The sequence below is a fragment of the Lethenteron reissneri genome, chromosome 51, assembly GCF_015708825.2.
Source record: "Lethenteron reissneri isolate LAM-NWPU_2019-01 chromosome 51, ASM1570882v1, whole genome shotgun sequence".
Lineage (NCBI taxonomy): Eukaryota > Metazoa > Chordata > Hyperoartia > Petromyzontiformes > Petromyzontidae > Lethenteron > Lethenteron reissneri.
Window position 1 is genome coordinate 5,323,917 of NC_083829.1, and position 23,823 is coordinate 5,347,739.

Consider the following 23,823-nt stretch of genomic DNA (forward strand, 5'->3'; position numbering starts at 1 on the left):
ATCTCCTCTGCTCTAAGCCAGAAACACAGTGATCACGTTGTCCTTTTAAAAAATCGCATCCAACATTTCAGCAATTGTCCTTCAAAGTGCATGGCATAGGCACAACCTCTGTATGAACCGAAGTGTTCTTGTGGTTTTGCTCTACTCAGCCAATGGCCGATGCTCGTCCGTTGGGGGCCATAACCATAAGTTGTTTTGGGGCTGGGAGGTGGACCACCACCTTTCGATTTTAACACATTCCTGCGGAGGGAGCTGGTAGCAACGTTGGGTTGCTCGGTCAATGGCCAGGGTCAATGGCAGCGTGGTGTATTCCGCAAATATGCCCGACTGTGAGGGCGGGCACAAGCCAACGTGAGTAGGTTAAACGTTGAGTTTTTTAAGGGCACCACGGAGTGACCAGCCCCTCCCCATCCAGCCCCACCCCCCACCCTCCCCCACCCTCCCCTCCCAGCCCCACCCTCCCCTCCCCACCCAGCCCCTCCCTCCCCACCCAGCCCGTCCCTGCACGACAGACACAATAGTCCCCTGTGGGCTGGTGTAACCAGGAGGTTCCTACCAGTAGAAACTCAGTGAGACGACAGAAGCGGCTTAGGTGAGAGATAGAGATGCAGTGAGGTGAGAAAAAATGTGCACAAGAGAGATGTGGTACGATGATAGAAATGAGACACATGTAGTGAAATGAGAGCGATATTGACAAGAGTGAGAGATGTCGTGTGATGAGAGAAATGCGGACAAACTATAAGTGCCGTGCTCTGGCACGAACCATTGAGCCCCTTAAGAGAGACGCACTCAGACCCTGGGATGCTGGTTCAGCATGTCTGACACGGCCATTGAGATGACAACGGCTTGGGGAAGCCTTTCTCACGTGGTGGATTGACCGTAGCTTATGATGACAAGAGGCAGAGAGAGACTTGGTAGGCGTGTAATGTTTGTCACAATTTATGTTCATGATTCGATTCAAGTGTCAATGTTGTTTCCTGTTTGCGTTTGTTGTCTCTTTAAATCCATCGGCCACTTCAACGCACGCCTCGGCTGCTTCTGTCCCTGCAAGAGCCCCCTGTAGTGATGCAAGTGGTTGAGCACTATAAAATGACAGTGTCGTCGCCAGGTCAAAAATATTCCCTTTTATTACTCACTTCGTGCGGCTAGATAATATCGGCCGTGGGCCGTACCTAAGCGGTAGGCCTCATGCGGCCACCACGGGCCCATAGATTCTCCACTTCTGCACAATTTGCATATCATTTGCATTGTATGACAAGTACATCTCACAAGCTCGATTTCAAAATCAATTGTCAAATCGAGCAATTGAATCGCCACGTGCCTAAACACCGCACATTGAGAGATTGAGCACTGGCTCGCTTGCTCGGACACGGCCACGATGCGCCCCCTGAGTCTCAGCGGAGCCGCGCCAGCAGCAGCAGCTACAGCAGCAGCTACAGCAGCAGCAGCAGCTACAGCAGCAGCAGTAGCTGCAGCAGCAGCTACAGCAGCAGCAGCAGCTACAGCACTTGCAGCAGCAGCTACAGCAGCAGCTACAGCAGTAGCAACTACAGCACCAGCAGCAGCAGCTACAGCAGCAGCAGCTGCAGCAGCAGCAGCTACAGCAGCAGTAGCAGCAGCTACAGCAGCAGCAGCTGCAGCAGTAGCTACAGCATCATCAGCAGCAGCAGCACCACCAGCACCAGCAGCAGCAGCTACAGCATCATCAGCAGCAGCAGCACCAGCAGCAGCAGCAGCTACAGCATCATCAGCAGCTACAGCAGCAGCAGCTACAGCATCATCAGCAGCAGCAGCCCGTTCACTGCGCCATCTCCTCGATGGGGCGCCGGCAGTAGGGGCAGCGGTTGTGCTGCAGCACGAGCAGCTCGTAGTCCTCGCTGTGGAACATCTGCGGGGTGAGAAGGGGGGTCGAAACATCCTCGCCGTCGTCACCATCGTCGTCATTATCGTTGCCGTCACGTCGTTTCCAGCATCATTGCCAGCATGATTATATTCCACTTCGGCATTGCCAGGGTAGTTATCCTCATCATCGTCATCATTGCCAGCATAACCGTCGTCGGACGTTTAAAGTAGACGCACCATGCTTATCAACTCAAGGTTTGCTGTTTTGCAAAAAATATAGACATTTTATAAACATGTTATGCAGACTTGTCGCATGCTAATCAGTGTTGGGCCTTTCAATAATGGAAATGGAGATTGTTCCTGATACTGGCAAAAAAGGTCCCATAGATATAACTGCTCAACCTGAGCTATAAGTGTTCTGATACTTGCATTGTCGTTGTACTGTTCGCATTTTGGCATTCCCTGACACTGGTGAAACTGGTCTGACACTGGTGAAACAAAGCCATAAAGAAAGCTGTGTCTGGTATAGGCCAATCAGTTGCAAATACAATGCATATATTATTATCAGAGCATGTTATAGCAAAAGTACATGTGGTTAATGCCGACTTGATGCCTTGCAAAAAGGTATTTCCGTGGGGTTTGAACATATCAACACCTATACTCTTTGGTTCTTTTGGTAAAGTCACGTAATTTATTTTTTAATTACTTTTTTTTATTTAATATAATGAATTTTATACCTACGTGACTTTACCGAAAGAACCAAAGAGTATGGATCATTGCAGTCACGAAAACTTCAGATCTAGATCTCAACACCTGTTTTATTGCCAGAAAGGGTAAAAACCTATTCTTATTCTTCATACTTTTGTAATGAGCGACTTCCGCGACAAGTCGTGTAGAGGGTACTTCTTCTTTATCTACTCACAATGGGCATAACTCTAGGTATTAACACCTCTACTGGCTACACACACAGCCGATCACTCGGCGTGGTCCCATCCCCCTCACTCGGCTACGCCGCTGGCTGGCGGCGTGACGATGATGGCGATGGAAACCACGCAGGGGATCTTCCACGTGGCTGGACGACGGAGAGAGATGTTGGCGAGCAGCGACGCAGCCAGGACCCAGGACCCCACACGAGTCCCGAGCTAGGCCCCGCCTCCGGCCACGCCCTCTCGTGGAACCTTCGAGCAGGTTCCCGGAGTATCTCGGCTAACCCCCCCCCCCGCCCCCCTGTTATCTTTGCCCCAGATACACCTCCTTCTCCGATTGGTTGTTACTTCTGTGCCCGTACCCGTGAGTCCCTTCCCAGGGCAGCAGGTGTCACCCTGTCATTACACTTTGATACTGGCAAGAAAAGTTACCGTAGCTGTAACTGCACCGCAGTCAAAACACACGAGTAAATCGCGGCGCCCCGACCTGGAAGCAGGAGGAGCACACGGTGATGGGGACGTCGGGCATGAGCGAGCGGTAGAACTGCCAGCGCAGCGGCGGGGGCCAGCGCTTCACCAGCACCTGGCGCCGGCTGAGCGAGTGCAGTGCCGCGCGGTTCAGCACCACCGGCACGAACTCGGCGCCGTCCTGCCGTAAACAACGAGAACAACGACGGCAAATGCCAGGGCTTCATTTCTCACTGAATACTTCCCGGGTCGCTGGTAGACTGGAGTAGGTGGCAAGTGACGAGTAGCAGCCACAGCTATCGCTCGATATGATATACTGGATGTGGTGTGCCGGGCACAGGAATATATTCTGGGTCATCAGCTGACCTTAAGCCCAAGTCTTATGTAAGGCTATAGGGTTCTGTGTCAATCCACTGCTGGATGAAGGCCATCCCGTGCTGTGCAAGTCTTGGGGGTTATATGACCATACATTACCACACTGGTCGGTGCGGGATGCCACACAGACGTGTAAGCGTAGAAGTACGGTACAACAATAGTTTTTTGTACACTGCGTTACTGCCTGCAACAAATCTACGTTTACGTGTGTTACGAGTATGCTTGCGTGCTGTGTGTGGGTTCTGCGTAGCCGACTGACCTCGAAGCTGAGTCGAGCAGCGAAGGGGTCGTTAGCATCCCCCCCGGCATCCTCGCTATTTTCCATGACCATCATGTCCGCCTCTGACCAACGCAGATCAAGGGGCAGTGGAGGAGAGAGAAGACAAGCACAAGGAGGGAGGTGGATTGAGAGAGATGGACGGATTAGCACAGTTGGCAACGTACGGTGCAACAGAAGTTCAACCTCGGCTAGTATACAGGAGGTCGTTGGTTTGATCCCGACCCTGACACCTGTATATTTGGAGTTTGCATGTTTTCCCTGTAGTCGCGTGGATTTTTCTCCGGGTCCCCCGGTTTTTCCCTCCACATTTAGGAACATGCGTTTAGAGTGAGTATTTGGCTGCTACATATTTCCACATGATAAGCCACTTCGTTGAGCTATCATTTGTGGCCAGGTCGCTTCTTAAAAAGAGCTACATAGCTCAGTGGGCCTAACCTGGTAAGGTAAAAAATAGTTAAAGTAAAACAAATAACATAGTAGTGCTGCTGGTGGCGGTGGTGACTATGGCGTCGGCTGTGTTGGTGAAGGCAGCAGCGTTGATGAAATAGTTATGGCGTTGGTAGAGGTGACAGAGGTAAGTGGTGATAATGGTAACAATGACGTTGGCTTTGATGGTGTCAGTGATGGTGATATTGGTGGTGGCGTTATTTCCTGATGGTGGTAATGGTATTGGCGACAGTGAAAATGGCGGCAGTGTCATTCGCTTTGACAGTGACGGTGAATATGGTAGCGGTGATGTTTGCCTTGATGATAGCAGTGACTTTGCCTTTGATGGTGATGACGGTGATTATTGTGGTAACGGTAAGACCGACGTTGGCTTTGACTGTAGTGTGATGAGGATGATGGCGGTGGTGGCACTGCCGGTGGTACGATGCCAGACGTCCCACGCACCTCCGGCTCGCGATTCGCGCCACCGCGTGTCCCCACGCTGCCCGGCGCCGGCGGGAGGCCCCTCCAGGTTGATGAGCGACAAGGCCTCCTCATCGCCCACTCCGTCCTCCAGGGAGAATCCCACCAGGGGCAGCACCTCTTCAGTCACGACACAGGCAGGACAGGGAGGGGGAGGGGTGGGTGGGCGGCTCCGGTCAGAGTAGCTACAAGAATCCGGAGTAGGTCTAATCCCATAATCCTACTCCTGATCCTAATTCTAAACCAAACCATGACCCCGATCCTAAACGTGACCCTGACCTGAACAATAAGCCTGACCCTGACCCCCCTGATGACTCCCTAACAGGGGTCAGCAACCAACAACAAAAAGAGAAATTGTTTTCGAATTCGGCAAAAAAATTATTTCAAGAGCCGCTTAGGATGTAAATAACGTCACCAAGCTGCCCTTAAAGAACCGCATGCAGCCCCAGGTTGCCGAAACCTGCCCTAGCATGTATGCATGTTGAAATTCTTTCGCACCGTACGTAGCCAACCGTGCCAATCAGAGGTGCGGGGGGAAGGACAACAAACTAAACACAAAGAGCAGTTCTAAATAAACCACTTTACAATCTAAGATGATTTAAGTGCATAGCTTCCGTTGGCTTCCTAACATCGGAAGGAACGTTCCAGACGGCCGCAGAAGCACATCTGTAAGCGCGCGACGAGGTGACCATCGTTGGCTGTGCCCCCCCCCCCCCCCCCCCCCCCCACCGAAAGATGAGAAGGAGTAGACAAACGGCTGGCGGCAGTTCACGCACGCGTTTCCACGTCCACCGAGCAAGGGGTTGTTGGTAGAGCAACGGTAGCACATGGGGATCAGCTCCTGTCATGGGAAGAAGAAAAAAAAAACCACAGATATCTCCCAGTTACTTTTCCATTGTGACATCCCTGTCCATAATCAACGTTTTTTGGGTTATATCGCGTTATTTATTAATGTGCCGTAACCCTCCACCACCCGACACGGCCAATCAGCAAAAAAGTGTCACGTTGACAAAAGACAAATAGTTCACTGCTTTAGCCCACCAGTGTGTTGAAGCGTGAAACCACAACATTTATAAAAAATGTTTCCTCTGTTCCCCTGACAGTGTCTCGCGTGTCTCCATTTGTCCTGCCTAGCACTTCACCCCTCTCGTGTCGACGGACGTCAGGTACGTCTCTCCCATCCGAAGATACGAAACGTCCCGGTTTTTCCCAGTGTCCCAAAGCTCTTGTGAAAAATCAGAATTTGGAACTCGGATGGCAGAGCAGTGGGCAGGGCCTATGCGCCGTGGGATTAGGGGCCATCCATTTAGTACGTACGTATGGAGGGGGTGGTTAAGCAAAATGCGTATGCTTGCGTATGGGGGGTATTGGCCTTCAAATGAGTTAATCCTTAATCGTTTCTGCGTGGATTAAATATCGGCCGTTCTATAGGATTCGGGGGGGGGGGGGGGGGGGGGTGCATCAAGCATACGTATGCAGGTGGGGGGGGGGGTGTAAAAAGTGAGCATGCGTACAGGGAGGGGGAGAGGGGTCAAGTTTTTACGGATTTTTGCGTACGTACTAAATGGATGGCCCCTTAGCACGTGGTTCAGTGGGCATGGTTGTAAACACCTCCAGCAGCGAATAACACCTGCATAAGCATAGTGGTCACTCATCCAAGCACTGTCCAGGCTCACAACCCTGAGCTTCCGGGATGTGCTGAGATCATCCACATTCCGGGTGATCGCAAGGCATTCCCCCATACACCCTCAAGACATCCCGACACGGGTACGGAGGAGTGTGTAGGGGGGATGGAGTGTGGGGGGGTGGTAGTGTGGGGAGAATGGAGGATCAGGTTTTCCGTTTGCATCACAGCCCCACAAATACCGCCCCTTTCCCTCCCTGACCCTCCCGCAAAACGCCAACGCACGAGACACCTCGCTGTCCTGGAAGGGCTTCGAGCGAATGGTGATGCTGCCCAGCATCACGGCCTCCTGCAGCCGGGGCGGCACTCGCAGCGCCAGCAGACGCTCAAAGCAGTGGCGTGCCAGCTTGTAGGCGCCCAGCTGCGCGGCTCTGTTTGGCCAGGGCATACAGAGTGTTCCTGCGGGGAGAGCGGAGTCAGGCCCCACGTTTGTCAGTGCCTTTGTGGTGGTAGAGTACACCTGTGATCCAGTGCTATGGAGGCTGGTGGTGTCGTCATCATCATCTATTCATCATTGTCATCGTTAGCATCATCATTCATAGAAATCATCATTGTCATCATCACCACACACGGTGGCGAGGTCAACACGTCCCGGCCTCCTAGGTCTCTGTTTTTTAAAGTCTCACCACCACAGTCTCTGGCTTTTGTCTTTTCCCCTGGTCTCACACCTATGGGTGCCACTCCACTGCCTGTCCACGGTAAGCTGCCCCCCTCCATCCTGCAGACGTCCCACCAATTAAAACGTCTGTTCACGATTGCTTTTACAACCTTTTCATGCCACGTTCCATTCCAAACTTCTGTGTTGTTCACCCGATACTGTTCTGGTAAGGTATTCTCAGTCTTTGTATCTTCTCCACTGCCAAAACGTATTTTCTCAAGGTTTCTGTGAAGCTGCTATACAACTGGTGTTTAATTTCAGTGCTAATCCTATACAGCAGGGGTCCCCAACCCCCCGGTCCGTGGCCTGTTAGGAACCGGGCCGCACAGCAGCAGGAGGTGAGAGCGGTGAGTCTGCGCGTGGCCCGCCCCAATTATTTTATTATTATTTACCACTTCCGTCCGTGCCTCTTTCCCACACTGCACACTAGTCTCAGCCACAGTTCTGGTAAGCCCACAAGCTGCTAACCCCTAGGCAACATGAGTAAAAAACAAACGTCGCTGGAGAGCTTCTTTGAAAAGGGGTAAAAACCCAATGATGAACCCCCCCACCCTCCGGTCCGTAAAAAAATTGTCTTCCACGAAACCGGTCCCTGGTGCCAAAAAGGTTGAAGACCGCTGCTATACAGTCATCCATTTAAATGAATGAAAGAAGGAATGGTTGAGTGAGTGAAATAATGAGTGTGGACCGAGCACTCACACTTTGGATATCCCCGGTGGGCTGTCTCGCCCCAGGCTGTGCAGGAGGAAGCGGGCGATGTTGAAGATCGACTCGGGGAGGTGAGACGTGAACGGTTCATCCTAGCACAACCCACAGGCGTGGGAAGCGTTAACGACACTCCCTGCAAACACTCAACCCACGAAACAAACGGCTCTTATATATTATATATTCTTGGTTCTTTCGGTAAAGTCACGTAGAAGGGAAATAATAAAAATAAAACATAATACAAATTCTCACGACATTTCGATTGCAACACAAGCAATCATCATCAGGTGCTGTAGTTTTCACACCTGATGATTGCTTGTGTTGCAATCGAAACGTCGTGAGGATTTGTATTATGTTTTATCTTACTTATTTTATTATTTCCCTTCTACGTGACTTTACCGAAAGAACCAAGAATATGAATCCCTGCAGTCACGAAAGCTTTAAATCGAAAAGCTCTTATATTGTACAATAGCACATAGCCTTTGTGTTGTGTTCTGTCCTATAACAGTTTCAAAGGTTGTAAAATAAAAAAAAATCCGTTTGATAACCAGAGGCCCAAATATACAGGCAACAGGGTCGGGATCGAATCCACCCCCTCCTGGATACCAGGCAAGGTAGTTAACATCTCGCCACCGCGACACGCCACCGTGATATTTGTTGTCATATTGTGAGAAATTAAATCGCAGCAACCCTAGTGCACGTATGTGTCTGTGGGACGCACGGTGTAGCGCTGGATGGAGTGGTAGGCGTAGTACAGCTCAGCCAGGTGCTGGAACTGCTCAAATTTCTTCAGCATCTCCTCCGCCTGCGCCGTGTCACCTGGCGAGCAGCGGCCAATTGGCCAGATGTGAGGTCGGGGTAGAGGTACAAGAGTGTTTCAGCCAACTCTGATCTTTGTTTGCATTATGTGCTGTTTGTGAGTCACGTGTGCCGTGTGTGTGTGCCATGTGTGTGTGTGTCTGCGTCCTGTATCTGTTCCCTGTGTGTACCGCATGCGTGCTCCATATGCGTGTGTGTGTGCCCTAAAACCGCGTGTGCCGTGTGTAATGTGCATGTGCGCGCTGTGTGTGTGCCGTTCATTCGTGCGCCATGTGCGTGCAGTTCATGCGTGCACCATGTGTGTGCCATGTGGGTGCCATGCATGCGTGCGCCGTGTGTGTACAATTTGTGTGCCGTGCATGCGTGTGTCGTGCGTGTGTCGTGCGTGTGTCGTGCGTGTCTCGTGCATGTGTCGTGCGTGTGCGCCGCACTGCCAGCGATGTCCAGGCACTGTGTCGACAGCATCCAGTAGTAGTAGGCCGCATCGTTGCTGCGACTCTCAGCGACTGCGTTGTGCGTCAGCGTCTCCAGCACGTGCACCGCCTCCCCACGCCGCCCCGCCTTGTGGAACGCTGTCGGCCCACAATCACAACCGCACCTCTCGATTAGCATGGTTGGTTACGTACGGTGCAAAATAAGTTCAACATACATACATAACGGTGACCACAAACGCGACCTTGACGTGCTGTAATTTGCTGTGTGCGCAAACTGCAAATAACAGAATCTCACGCGCACGATTTATCGTGTGCGTCGCGAGTGCACAAACCAACGTATTGTCACGCAGCACAACGTCAACGGCATTACACTACGGCCATATCGTACCACAACCACTGCCACCACTACATCACACCACACAATTACCACATCATATTACCCTCACCACCACGTAACATCACCGCAACTGGCACCAAAATTCCATGACAACACCAACACCGCATCGCATAACATCGCCACCACATCGCGACACCACACAACCGACGTTGCAACGCAAGCCGCCGATGGAGGAGGGTGCAGCACGTGCCTTTCTGCGCCTCCTCAAAGCGGTCGTTCTCCGCGAGCCAGCGAGCGTACGGCACAAACGTCTCATCGCGCAACTCGGGGTGCCGCTCTGCCAGCGCAAACGCCTGCCAGAGTTCGGGGACGGAGACAGCAACAGACCGGTTGTTATTGGGGGTGCAGGCGGTGCAAATGCACCGGGGCGCAAAAGGTTTGGTGGGGATCCTGGTGCCGGTCTAGGGAAAAATTGGACACATGCTTCAATTTCATTTCTTGCACCAGGGGCCATAACAGCCATGCTATGCCACTGGGTCAGGCAGAGAAGGACAGACACAATGAGTGAGTACAGATACAGTGCTATGAAGCTAGCTACCTGAAATCCATTCCTGGTCAAGGCTCACATCAGTGGGCAACCTGCACCAACCAGCATGGTGCGGTATGGTCAAACAACCCCAATGATCGACGTTGTGTGGAGAGGCCTTCATCCAGCAGTTGACTGACAAAGGACTGTATAGGTGAAACGAGTGAGGGAGTTGATGAAGAGATGACTGTGACGTCTCATTATCACCCCTTGTTGCAGAAGTACGTGGTTCATATCCCAAAGGCTACCCTAGTTAATACTGCATGTGTAAACTGCACATCGTCTGCTTAACAGCAGATGTTAAAGATCCCGTGACATTCTGAAAGTGTAGGCCATGTGTGCTGCTGTCATGGACCAAATTTGAAAAGGCACTTTTAAGATGCAAAGGTATTTAAGTAAGCACCCTGTAAACGAAAATATCATTTTTATGACTGAGGGCACAACCAATCGGTTGAGGTGTGCGATGATGCGGGCCAGAGAGAGAGGGGAAGGGGGGTATGGGGAGTGGGGGGCGGGGCGTGGTGCGTGGCGAGCGGCCACCTCGTCCCAGTGTCGTGTCTCCACGTGCAGCCGGAGCAGGGCGGCCCAGTCCCCCATCTTGCCGTAGGCCTCGGCCGCGTAGCCGTGCTGGCCCAGCCGCTGCAGGTGCTGGGCACACAGCGCCAGAGATTCGCGATCTGCCTTGTCCATGCGGCGCGCCACCTCCACCAGCCTGCACGCGCACGCACGCAGGCGGGGGCACAGACGTAGGGAAAAAAACAATACAATATAGTTCACTTAAAACTAAAAAATTCTCAATTGGAAAGGAGGCCGACCCATTTAATTCCTTACACCTGGGCTCATGCCAACAATGCTATCCCAACAGAAAAGGGAGCCAGAGAAATTCACTCCACTGAAGATCCCAGTTTAATTGCAGGCGGCTGTATGGATTTGAACCCAGGATCTCAGCAATGCAAGCTCTGCGCAGAATGAAAACGGCAACAAGACCTGTTACATGAGGCAGAGACCCAGAGAATGAGAGAGGTACTCATACTCTTAGGTTTTTTCGGTAAAGTCACGTAGGTAAAAAATAAAATAAAAAATTACTAAAGTAATAATAGAAATAAAATAAAATAATAAATCACGACATTTCGGAGGCAACACAAGTCTCCGTCATCAGGTGGGACCGTCACAGCTAGATTTGCTGTATCCACTTGATACAGCAAATCTAGCTGTGACTTGTGTTGCCTCCGAAACGTCGTGATTTATTATTCTATTTTATTTTTATTATTACTTTTAGTAATTTTTTATTTTATTTTTTACCTACGTGACTTTACCGAAAAAACCTAAGAGTGTGAATCCTTGCAGTCACGAAAGCTTCAAATCTAGAATGAGAGAGGTGTTTAGGACTTGGGTAAGACAGAGACAGGAAGAGGCAGACAGATACAAAAGGTGGTGGTGGTGGTGATAACTATTATGATGACACGGATGTTGCACATTCTAATGATGCTGATTGTGGTGAAGTTATTGATGCCTATGGTGATAATGCTGACATTGCAGATACCGCTGATGATCATGATGACGGTGGTGGCTATGATAATGCTCATAACGCCAATGTGGCAGATACTGTTGATGCTGACGACGATCATAATGATGTTGCAGACGCTAACGATGGTGATAATTGCTGATGCTGCTGCTGACATTAAGGAAACCGCTGATGCTACAGAAGCTGCCAGTGGCGATGTCGATGATAAGGCTGATGCTACCGACGCTCGCAACAATATCGACGAGACTGCCAGCACTTTTGCCGATTAGTGGCAGTGCTGGTGGACATGGCAGTAAAAACGCGTGCACGTGTCGCGGCTCACATGTCAACCCATCCATTCTGCCCGATGATTTCAATCGCCTTGACATTCTCTCCGGCCGCCAGGTACATGTCGGCAGCGGCGCGGGGGTCCTTGACCGCCTTGCGCCCAGTCCGCCTGCTTGCGCATGAGCAGCCGCGTGTCCTTGGGGTCGCCCGACGCCACAAACTCCTGCGTTCGGCGCACGAGCGTGGCGGAAAGGACGTTGAAAGGTTGACTCGCTTCTAGATTTGAAGCTTTCGTGACTGCAAGGATTCATACTCTTAGGTTTTTTCCGTAAAGTCACGTAGGTTAAAAAATAATAATAAAATAATAATAAATGCAAATAACTCAATTAAATCACGACGTTTCGGAGGCAACACCTACGTGACTTTACCGAAAAAACCTAAGAGTATGTTGACTCGCTTGCTACTCCACTTGCTCACTCACTCGCTCATTAATCTTTTGTCCTTGTATTCATCCGCTCACTTTCTCGGTTGATCACTTGCACACACCGTTAATGACTCGCTTTCTCATCTGTGGAATTCATCGCTCACTCTCTTGCACATTTACTAGCCTACACATTTACTTTCTCGCCCATTCACTCAATTGACCGCTCGTGCATTTCATTGCTCACTGGATCACCTCATTCACTCAGCCACGAGCTCACACATTCACTTGCTCCCTTTCTGCTCATTCACTCAATAACCTCGTTCATTTTCTCGCTCCAACATACTCACTCTCTCGTTTAGCCACTTACTGACTCAGTCGTTCGTACGCTCCCCGGTACTTCACGCCAAATGGCACAGCTTCCCAGGACCTGGGCGTGTCAAGGGGCAATGCGCAAGGGTCAGGTCGAGGGAGTGAGGTGTGCACCTTGGCGCAGTCGAACATGCGCAGGTCGGAGTACATGGCGAGAGCCCGGCTCTCGTGGCCGGCACGCTTGTAGAATTTGGCGGCGTCGTGGAAGCGTCCACGGTGGGCGTGCACATCCGCCAGGAACAGCTCCTGGGCACTCTCGCCACGCCGCCGCCGCTCCTGGAGGGGTGGCAGGGGGGGGTTAGCATCCACGACGTGTGAGTGGGGTCTAAGCCGCTGGTGTCGGACTATACTAGAGGGCCGCGTAAGCATCCACGACGTGTGAGTGGGGTCTAAGCCGCTGGTGTCGGACTATACTAGAGGGCCGCGTAAGCATCCACGACGTGTGAGTGGGGTCTAAGCCGCTGGTGTCGGACTATACTACAGGGCCGCGTAAGCATCCACGACGTGTGAGTGGGGTCTAAGCCGCTGGTGTCGGACTATACTACAGGGCCGCGTAAGCACCCATGACGTGTGAGTGGGGTCTAAGCCGCTGGTGTCGGACTATACTAGAGGGCCGCGTAAGCATCCACGACGTGTAAGTGGGGTCTAAGCCGCTGGTGTCGGACTATACTACAGGGTTGCGTAAGTGGCCCTGGGGTAAGGGTGACCAGAGGGTTTAATCCAAAATGTGACTATCGTGAACTCCGTTAAATTTTCTTTACAAACATTTAAATCGTTCAATTGTGCACATTTACAAGATCTTTCGATTTAAAGCTTTCGTGACTGCAGGGATTCATCTTCTTGGTTCTTTCGGTAAAGTCACGTAGAAGGGAAGTAATAAAATAATAAAAATAAAACATTATTATTCTATTACTTCCCTTCTACGTGACTTTACCGAAAGAACCAAGAAGATTTACAAGATCATCAAGGGCTACTGACTAATGTAACTTTTGTGCAGCGTTAGTGTCCCTAACTATGACACAAAACGTGAAAAAATAACATTTCATTTTTGTATATTTTCATTTCCCCATAGGATAACATGGTGTGGGAGTGGTAGTGTAGCAGTTAGCGCGCTGCGCCACGAACCTGATCACCCGAGTTCGATTCCCGCTTATGGCCAACACCAGTGATGATTATCTGAACCGGTCCTGAGCCTCCCCTAGGTCGACTCAGCCTCAAATGAATACCTGGTGTGGTGTGTAATTATCGCCACTAGGGAGACAAAGTCAGTCGGGCGTGGTGCTGGTCACCCACCCCCTCGTGTACCGTTCCGGCATTCATAGGTGCTCGCTAACAGCGCTTTACCCAACAGTCTGTTAAGGCTAAATTGGGATTTTTGTTTGTTTGGTTTGTTTTATCAGCATGGTATGTTTCCCCCTATACAATATTTGTTCCAGGAAAGAATGTTCGTTTCCCACAAAAACTAAAATTCCGGATTCCGGTCCAATTTCAAATATTTGTGCCACCTTTTTTTCTCTAAAATAATTGACAGTCTGATATCAATCCACCACGAGATGATGGCCTCCTCATGCCGTATTGGTCGGCGGGCTTATTATTGGACCATACTTCACCGCAATTTGTCAGGCCAGGTTGATGAAGCAGGGGAGGGGGTCCCAAAATCCATTCAGGTATCACTCGCGACCGATGCTAGCCGTTGTCGGGACTCAAACTCAGGTTGCGCAGTGTGCTAACTCGTGCGCCACCGCTCACCTCTATGCTGTAGATGAGCTCCAGGTATCTGAGATCCCTCACTCGGATAAAAGCCTGGGGTGGGTATCACACACAGTAGGTTTCACACAACGGTGGTTGCAGTGGTGGTGGTCATCACAGAATGATGGTGGATTGTAGCGATGGTCGTTGCAGTTGTAGCGGCGATTGCAGTGGTGGTAGTTGTAGCAGTAGTGATGATCGTGGCTGTATCGCTGGTGTGGCTATCGCACCGTACGTAGCCAACCGTGCTAATCGGAGGTGTAAAAAAGGTGTCAGTTTTGTTGCCAGATAGAAGGGTAAAAAAGCAATTATCATATTTTTTACTGGCAAATGAGGTTCCAATGGTGTAAATGCTTTCTCCGAGCTCTCATACTCTGATGGTTCATTGTCTTTGAGTTGTGCGCCTTTTGGCGTCATCTGGTCCAACCCATGTGAGACTAGGCTCTAAGGAAAGCTGTCTCGGGTGTGGACTAATCAACTTCAAGGACAGTGCATATATTATCAGAGTTATGTTTTTTGTTTGCATTATGGCTGCAGGTATTGTGGTCTATGCAAACATGACTCTTTGTAAAAAAAAAGTGTCAGTTTTATTGCCAGATAGAAGGATAAAAAAACTATTATCATATTTTTTACTGGCAAATGAGGTTCCAATGGTGTGTGGGAGAAGGACAACAAACTAAACACAAGAAGCAGTTCGAAAGAAATTAGTTTTAAATAAAAGTGATGTAAACAGTGGTGGTGGTATAAGTGGAATTTGGGGTGCCGTCCTGCCGAGCCACCTTCTTGGCCGTGTCAAAGTCGAGCCCTTCGAGCGCTTCCAGCGCCAGCTGCCGCCAGTCGGTCTCCGTGACCCCGAGGCACGCGATCTGGTACGCCTGCTGGTACAACCCGCGCTCCAGGTACTGGTACATGGGCGCCGACTGTCCACACATACACGCACGCACACACACATAAAGTTAATGACAAAGCTCCCCCCCGCAATAGCTGTATAGAATGTGGGGGCAAGTGCTATTAGCTAGCACCTCTAAATGCCAGCATAGTGCATGAGGGGGTTATGTGACCAGCATCACCGCCTTTGTCTCCCCAGTACTGCCGTTTACTTATTGCACCAACTTCTCATTGAAGGCTGAGTCGACCTAGGGGACACCCAGGACTGGCTCAGATATCCATCACTGACGTTGGCTGCGGGCAGGGATGACACTCCTGTTTGCTCTGAATCAAAGTGCTATAAACCTCAGTGTCTTAACTCAGTGTCTCTCTGTGTCTCTCTGTGCCTCTCGATGTATTTCTTGTAACTCTCCAAATCTATTTCTCTGTGCCAGTCGGTTATCCGTCCATGTCTGTCTGTGTCCGTGTCCACGTGCCTCTACACACATCTCTGCGGCTCTTGCTTTGGCAATCTGTCTCCATGTTTCTCCTCTCCGCCCCGTCGACACAGCGCCCCCCAAGCAGCCTCGACACGTCCCTCGTCCGTCACTCACGGAGTCAGAGAAGCCACCGGCTTACCTGCGGCACTTCGACGGCCGACATTGAGAAGACGTGCAGGCAGAAGATCTTGGAGCCGTTGTACCCGACCACGAAGCCCTGCAACTTCTGCTGGTGCACGGGCAGGTCGCTCGCCTTGATGTTGAGCAGCCCGCCGCCCGAGAAGCACAGCATGTCCTCGCACTGCGTGTTCCACGCCACGCTGTTCGCATTCGGCTCCTGGTAAGGAAGTGCACACAGCCAGACGCAAGCGCATGTGTGCGTGCGCACGCCAGCAAACACACGCGCACGATATACGTCAAAATTACCAACAACGATGATGCAGAGAGCGATTGTGAGAGAGCCACAGATCACCCGTGGCTCAAGTTTGTCGTGGGTTTTATAGGACGGGAGGGGTTGATGTAGCAGCAGCAGCAGCCTACAAAACCAGTTGTACCCATTACGGGAGCCAATCCAAGCACCACCCAGGCTCAACCCTGTTTAGCTTCTGCGATCAGGCAGCGCGCCCGGAGTCCGTAACACGCGAACCGAACGTTGGGCACGTCACTACGTAGTTGCGGTGACGCCGCCGCAGTCACGCAAGAGGGCAGGCACCTGGAAGAGCAGCTCGCGCGTGCGCAGGTCGTACACGAGGCACACGTTGTGCTCGTCCACCACGGCCAGCTTGTTGCGTGATGTGCTCATGTCCAGGCAGCGCACTGACGTCGCCTGCTTGAGCAGCACGATTGGGAAGAGGTTGTCCACGAAGATCTTCAGGATCTGAGAGACAAAGAGAGTAGGAGATGGTGGGAATGGAGCGACAGGTGACAGGGACAAGACCGCACGATATAAATATATAGAATTATCAAAAGCCAAACAGTGGTAAGTGTGCTTATTCGTTTGCCCTTGTGCTTTTACGTACATGTGTGCGTGTCCGTTTATAAGTGGGTAGTGTAGTGGTTAGCGCACTGCGCTATGAACCCGACGACCCGAGTTCAATTCCCGCTCACGGCAACACGAGTGACGATTATGTTAACTGGTCCTGGGCCTCCCCTAGGTCGACTCAGCCTCAAATGAGTACCTGGTGCGGTGTGTAAACATCGCTACTAGGGAGGTGTGGTGCTGGCCACCCACCCCCTCGTGTACCGTTCAGGCCTTCATAAGTGCTCGCTAACAACACTTTTCCCAACAGTCTGTAAAGGTTAAACGGGGATTTTTGTTTGTTTGGTTTATTTTATCAGCATGGTATTTTTCCCCTTATACAATATTTCTTCTAGAAAAGAATATTCGTTTCCCACAAAAAACAAAAATTCTCGATTTTTGGTCCCCCTTTAAAAATATTTGTGCCACCCTTTTTTTCTCTAAAATAATTGACAGTCTGACATCAATCCACTACGAGATGATGGCCTCCTCATGACGTATTGGACGGCGGGGTTATTATTCGACCATACTTACGGGGGATCTTTGTCTTTGTTTGCAAGTGGGCGTGTGTATTTGTGTGCGTATGGCCTCCCCTAGATCGAGTACCTAACAAGGGGTATAAACATCACCACTGGGGAGACAAAGATGGAAGGGGGCGTTCCGCTGGTCACACCACCCCCTCGTTTGCTTGGCTAGCGCAAGATAGGTGCTAGCTTACAAGACTTGCCCCAACAGCCTGTGTACGCTACACGAGAGATCTTAGTCATTGTGGTCATTAGAGATCAAAATTTTGTGTGGGTGATATGGGACTATGCATTTTTGTTCAATGTTTGTGTTATGTATGAGAGTGTTGCCGCTGCTATATGGAAGACATTTATTTTTGTCTTTTCACGTGTGTGTGTTTGCGTCTGTGTGTATGTGTGAACAGTGCTGCCAACTGAGTCATCTTGTTGCTATATCTAGCTCAGTGGTTCTTAACATTTACTGCAGCCTTGCACCTCTTTGGTTCTCAATCGTGTATAATGTTAATAAATACAGAGGGTTTGATGAAACAAAGGAGTTGTAACTCAAGTGCCCGTGCTTCATTGCTGTTTTCGATGATTTACCTTAAAAAAAAATCTGCCCATGTCTCGCAATCCCAGAAAGGGCATCTCGCACCCCCAGGGGGTGCGTGCACCCCAGGTGAAGAAGAACCACTGCTCCAATGTCTTACTGTGATGAGGAGATGACGTAAATCTAGGAACGAGTCCCACGTGTGTGTTAAGGAACCTGCATCAGTTTACTCTGTTTAATCCTCAGTGAATTGTCTAGTGAAATGATTTCAGACCTGTATATAGGATCCCGCACCAGTTCACCTACTTTTTAATATTTGGTAAATTGCTCAGTAAAATGTTTAACAACTTTAGAAGGTCTATACATACCCCCACCCCCTACTCACAAGGGTATGTGTGTTTTACGTTCTTGTTATATGCATTTGTCAAGTCATCGCAGTTGGTTAACCCACCAGGGTCTGTCCCATGACCTCCTGCCAGCGGGGCCTTCGACACTGCACATGATAGTCTCGAAGTGCACCTAGCCTGGCACAAGCACCGTGGTGACATCACTTATTGGCGAATAGCGGCTGATGTTGTTGTACGTTTAATGAATGTGTGAGTGTTGTAGTAGAATACCAGGGTGGGGGGGGATATTTGTCTATTTGTTATCTGGCTACTAGTTGAGGTTCGTTTGCTGACGTTCTACATTTAGAGTTTTTGGCAGCTATAAATGTCCACACGACGATCAGCCACTTTGTTGAGCTATCATTTGTGGCCATATCGCTTCTGAAAAAAAATTAATAGCTCAGTGGGCCTTACCTGGTAAACGAAAACACTGATAAGTTTATTTATTAAATTGTAGTGATTTGCTTACCTTTCCTATACTTTTCACTCCTACAGTTTTTTTGGCACTGTTTGTTGTAACTTTCTGACCCACCTCTATTGGACGTCTGTGAAAAGCGCTTCACAGGTCATCGGACTTCTCCAAGCTAAATAAAGATTCTGATGCTCATTAGGAGTTCAGAATCATCAGAATGTGTATTTACACTTGAGGAATCCGATGAGCTATGAAGCTCTTTTTTCAGACGTCCAACAGTGGTACCATCGTCCTTACCTGTCCGTTCTTGAGGCCCACGAGAAGTCCCTCTCTCCCCGCGGGGCCGCCGATCACCTTGATGTACCGGATGAGTGACTCCATCACCCATTCACGCTCCTTCAAGCCGCCAAAAGTCAGGCACTGCAGCCGCTTCTCCTGGGCGTGGTGAAGTACGGGGACGGGGGAGGGGCGGAGGGGTCAGGAGGTCATGGGGTCAAGCGCAGCCGCACCCTCTCCTGGTTCATGCGAGAAATGTTTTGATACAGACGTCAATGACTCTCTGATCATCAGCCTTCTTTACTTGGCCGGGTCAGGGCCCATTAGCACGGTTGGCTACGTGCGGTGCTAAAAAAGAGGCTCAACATACATACACACATGCAGAGCCACTGTTGTGGAAGGTTACGAAGAGGTTCAGGGTCAAATTAGGACATGGGTTCGTGCGGTAGTTCCTAACATTTTTAGTATGGTGGCCGCCAATCAAGACTGCTGTTTTTCGAGAACTGCTCCGGTCTCAATCAAAGTGAATGAAGTTAAATTTCGATTTAAAGCTTTCGTGACTGCAGGGATTCATCTTCTTGGTTCTTTCGGTAAAGTCACGTAGAAGGGAAGTAATAAAATAATACAAATAAAACATTATAAAATAATTCTCACGACGTTTCGGCCACAACGCAAGCAGCCGTGCTCGGACGCTGTCTTTCTGACAGACCTGTTCTTCACCTGAGGACGGCTACTTGCGTTGTGGCCGAAACGTCGTGAGAATTATTTTATTATGTTTTATTTTTATTATTTTATTACTTCCCTTCTACGTGACTTTACCGAAAGAACCAAGAAGATGAATGAGGTTACTTTAATGCATAGGTCTCCGTTAAAGTGAATGAGGTCAGTTAAAATTGTAGCGCTGAATACAGTCCCTTTAATATATAGGTCATTTCCTTTGCAGCTCAGTATTAGCACATCAACTTTCAGTTGACTGGATAAATGCTCATTGAGATAATCTGTAATTGGAATTATAGTAACCTCGTAATCATTGAGGAAAGATTTGAGAATCGGTCAAGGTATGGTGCTATTACCCAAAATGACCTCTTCACATATTTAAAAATAAAATGTATATTCAAAGTGTGTCATTGGTGTCACGTTGCAAGACAAAGACACTCCCATCCGGAACGCGTGCAGCGAGCATTGTGTTGGAGGATGGCCTCGGAGACACTTCAAAAGGGCCCTTTAATATATATTTTACGTCCTGAAAAAGTGGTTATCGCTTGTAAAAAAAAAAATAATAATAATGATGTGGCTATGGAGAAACGCGGCTCGGCACGGGTTAATCATCATTGTTATCATCATCGTTATCATTACATTACCATAATTCATTGTCATCACAGCACCTGGCAGAGGATGATGTGTTTGGAGCAGACGACAAGCAGGTTGCAGTCGAAGCGCCGGCCGATCTTCTGTTTGACGCGGTACTGCATGTCGGCGGAGTCGTCCGACACCAGCTCGTAGATGACGATCTTCTCCGGCAGCTGGATCGCGAGCCGGTGTTGGTAAATGGCGATCTTCTTCACCAGCTCCTTGCAGCGGATCCTCACTTCGATGCAATCCACGCCGGTGATGGTGAGCGTAACAAAACATTGGAAACGTGAACCCCCCGCACAAAGCGATCGATGCAATGCACTCAAACGAAGAAAGCCGCAAAGTTGTACTTAATAACAGATGAAACAAAGAGTGTGCGGTTGTTTGGCACCTTTCTGCTCGGTGATGAGATGCTGCACAATGACGTCGGTCATGTTCTCGCGGAAGGCGTAGCGGTCCTTGTAGAGGCCGTGCACCGTGCTGAACACCAACTGGAAGTACGACACCGTGCCATCCTGGCTGCCCAGCGCCTAACGGGTGGGCGCACGAAATAACATATTTTTAAAAAGATACATTTCGAATTTTATTGTGGACGTGAAATGTCATTGCACAGCTCCCGACAGATGACGGGTCGTCTCTCCTCCCCAGCGGATGTTTGTACGTTCCAAGCGGTTACCCGCAGCGATTGCCTTTGGTTATGCAGGCTCCCCGAGGGGGTGGAGGAGGGTTACAGTCCCCTGACTCTGCCATACAGGGTTTGGCCAGGAGACGTCATTGATGCCTGTCCCCCTTGGTGGTATTATGCTTGGGTTTTGTGCCTCGTGGTCCTTCGGTTAGTCATTTAAGGTGGGGGGGGTTAATAGCCCCTTGCATCAGTCCAGACACACACAAACATATACCTATACCAAAGAACATAACCATACCAACCATTCTAGATTTGAAGCTTTCGTGACTGCAAGGATTCATACTCTTAGGTTTTTTCGGTAAAGTCACCTATGTGACTTTGTGACTTTACCAAAAAAACCTAAGAGTACACACCAACCATGCACAACTATGCCAATAAACAACTATCCCCCATATAATCCTAACAGACTGTAAGGGCAAGTGCTCTTAGCGAGCACATATGAAGGCCAACACGGCACACGAGGGAGTAGGTAGTTAGCACCACGCTCAACCACCTTTCAACCTCAAGGACACCCAGGACTGGTTCAGATAATTGTCGCTAGTGTTGGTGGCCGTGAGCGGGAATCAAACTCGAGTCGCCGGGTTCGTAACGCAGTGCGCTAACTGCTACAAGACAAAGATCCCCCATATAGCCTTCAAACTGTAGGGGCAAGTGCTGTTAGCGAGCACCTATAAAGGCCGGCTCGGCACACGAGGGGGTGGGTGGCCAACACCACGCCTGGCCGCCTTTGTCTCCCTAGCAGCGATGTTTACACATCGCACCAGGTACTCATTTGAGGCTGAGTCGACCTAGGGGAGGCCCGGGACAGGTTCAGATAATCGTGACTGGTGTTGGCCGTGAGCGGGAATCGAACCCGGGTCGCCGGGTTCGTACAGCAGCGCGCTAACCGCTCCACCACCGCGCACACCTACAATACACACGTCACCCCTACTCCTCCGTCACTCACCACGTATTCCGAGTCGGGCTTGACGCGGCAGCTCCACACCCACGCCGGGTGCTCCCCGACGGGGCCGAGGGGCACGCCCTCGCGCGTGTACAGGTGTGCGCGGCCGCCCGAGCCGCACACCACCACGTACTCGCCCTTGGAGAAGTAGCTCACGCAGCACGGGTCGAAGCCCAGCGTGCGGTCCTTGCCGATCTGCAGGGGGTGACATACATCATCGCCACCGGCACCGGTAGCAGCGTATATGTACGTTTGTTAATCTTCTTTCGCACCGTACGTAGCCAACCGTGCTAATCGGATGTGCAGACATAGCCACACCGAGCACCAGCATGGGCAGCAGCAGGCGAGTGATACCACTGGCTGAGAGGCGACACCATCCTCCCGAGACCGGCAGTCTCACCGGCCGTGCAGATTACGGACTCGGTGACGAGCGCAAATAGAGAGAAAATGGTGGCGTGTGGTCGGTGGCGTGGTCAAGGTAAGACGATCTTGTCGTGGTGTTGGTAGTGAACGTGACTCAAGTGGAAGTGTGTTGTGGTGGTGGTAGCGATGATAGCCATGCAAGGGTTAGGGGGTGTTGTGGTGGGTGTGATGGGATGTAGTGGTAGGAGTGGTAATGACGTCGGCCTTCATAGGTGCTCGCTAACAGCATTTACCCCAACAGTCTGTGAAGGCTATATGGGAGATCGTTGTCTTTGTGGTAGTGCTGATGGGTGTGATAGTGGTTTAGTGGTAGTGCGTTTGGTGGTGGTGGGTGAGGTGGTAGTGGTCTGAGTGGTGACAGTGTGTGTACATGGTTGTGGTAGGCGTGTTGGTGGTGGCAGTAGTGATATTTGTAGGCATGATAATGCAGAACTGTTCTACAGGGCTTTGGAGCCAGGGGTTTGTGAATCCTGCAAATTTCAGTTGCATTGAGATGCTATATTAATTGAAACTATTAATGTCATTGCACACGGAATGACTTGCCACTGCACCGCACGGTACCTGTTTGCCACTGAGCTGATAGAAGGACAGCTTCTGCCCCCAGTCCGATATCGCTAGTGTGTCGTGATGATCTTCCCTACGGGCAGCACACACCATAAAAACAAAATATAAATAGACCACGCGTTGTCCAGACGGACGCCTCGGCAAATCGCACCGGAGCCCTGCGTACCATCTTCAACGGCCGACTGCAGCCGACCTTGGGGCAAACCAGGGTTGTGGTGGACGCGCGCTGTTGAGGCCAATGTCGAACATCACGGTCTTAGAGACTGTGCTCAGCATTGCGGCGTGCTTAGGACAGGGTCGTCTGGCGGCGTCTTGTTGGGACCGCGACGTTCCAGCCAGGGGCATGCGACTGACGATGACGGTTCTTACCTCGTTTGTATCAGCACTATCCAGGCTCTCAAACATTGTACAAGGATCCCTCGTATAGCCTTAGCAGAATGCTGGGACAAGTGCTGTTGGCGAGCACCTATGAAGGCCGACACGGCACACGAGGGGGTGGGTGGCCAGCACCACGCCCGGCCGCCTTATCTCCCCAGTGGCAATGTTTACACATCGCACTAGGTACTCATTTGAGGCTGATTTGACCTAGGCGAGGCCCAGGACCGGTTCAGAATTGAACCTGGATGGCTGGGTTCATAGCGCAGCACGCTAACCGCTACACTACCACTGCCCAAAAGACACCAGACATCTTCATCTAGTGTCTCATCTGGTGTCTCCTGGTATGAGCTCTCACCTGGCCACAAGTGAATGTCTTCCCACGACGCGACGTGTCGTGACCGGGCCTTGACATCGGCCTCAGACACAATCGATTGCCAGGCTCGGCCTACATCTCACCGCGATGGGCTCCAGCAGATGGACCAGACGGGGTGGCCCCCTGGCCTTTCAATCTTCACCTTCTCTTCGCCGTTCTTGTTGCGGATGCTCACGACGCCGTTGAACATCCCCAGAGCCAGGTACTGCCCGTCATTAGTCCAGCTGGACAGACG

The 23,823-nt window shown here is 50.6% G+C and overlaps 2 protein-coding genes across 2 annotated transcripts in view; one reads left to right on the forward strand and one right to left on the reverse strand.

Annotated features, from left to right (window-relative positions):
- The window catches only part of ATP5F1C (ATP synthase F1 subunit gamma), a 375,672-nt gene that overhangs the window by 105,970 nt on the left and 245,879 nt on the right, over nt 1-23,823 (forward strand). The window lies entirely within an intron of this gene.
- Nucleotides 498-23,812, reverse strand: LOC133355506 (intraflagellar transport protein 122 homolog). Its single transcript, XM_061572831.1, is given in 25 exon segments — nt 498-1,888; nt 3,256-3,417; nt 3,871-3,953; nt 4,783-4,920; nt 5,530-5,641; nt 6,717-6,845; nt 6,847-6,883; nt 7,842-7,942; nt 8,569-8,666; nt 9,098-9,238; nt 9,688-9,790; nt 10,564-10,735; nt 11,871-11,965; nt 11,967-12,038; nt 12,723-12,884; nt 14,358-14,411; nt 15,137-15,277; nt 15,864-16,061; nt 16,437-16,601; nt 18,891-19,028; nt 20,255-20,457; nt 20,614-20,752; nt 21,854-22,045; nt 22,835-22,910; nt 23,672-23,812. Coding segments are annotated over 25 exon segments (3,108 nt in total). The 5' UTR covers nt 23,779-23,812; the 3' UTR covers nt 498-1,798.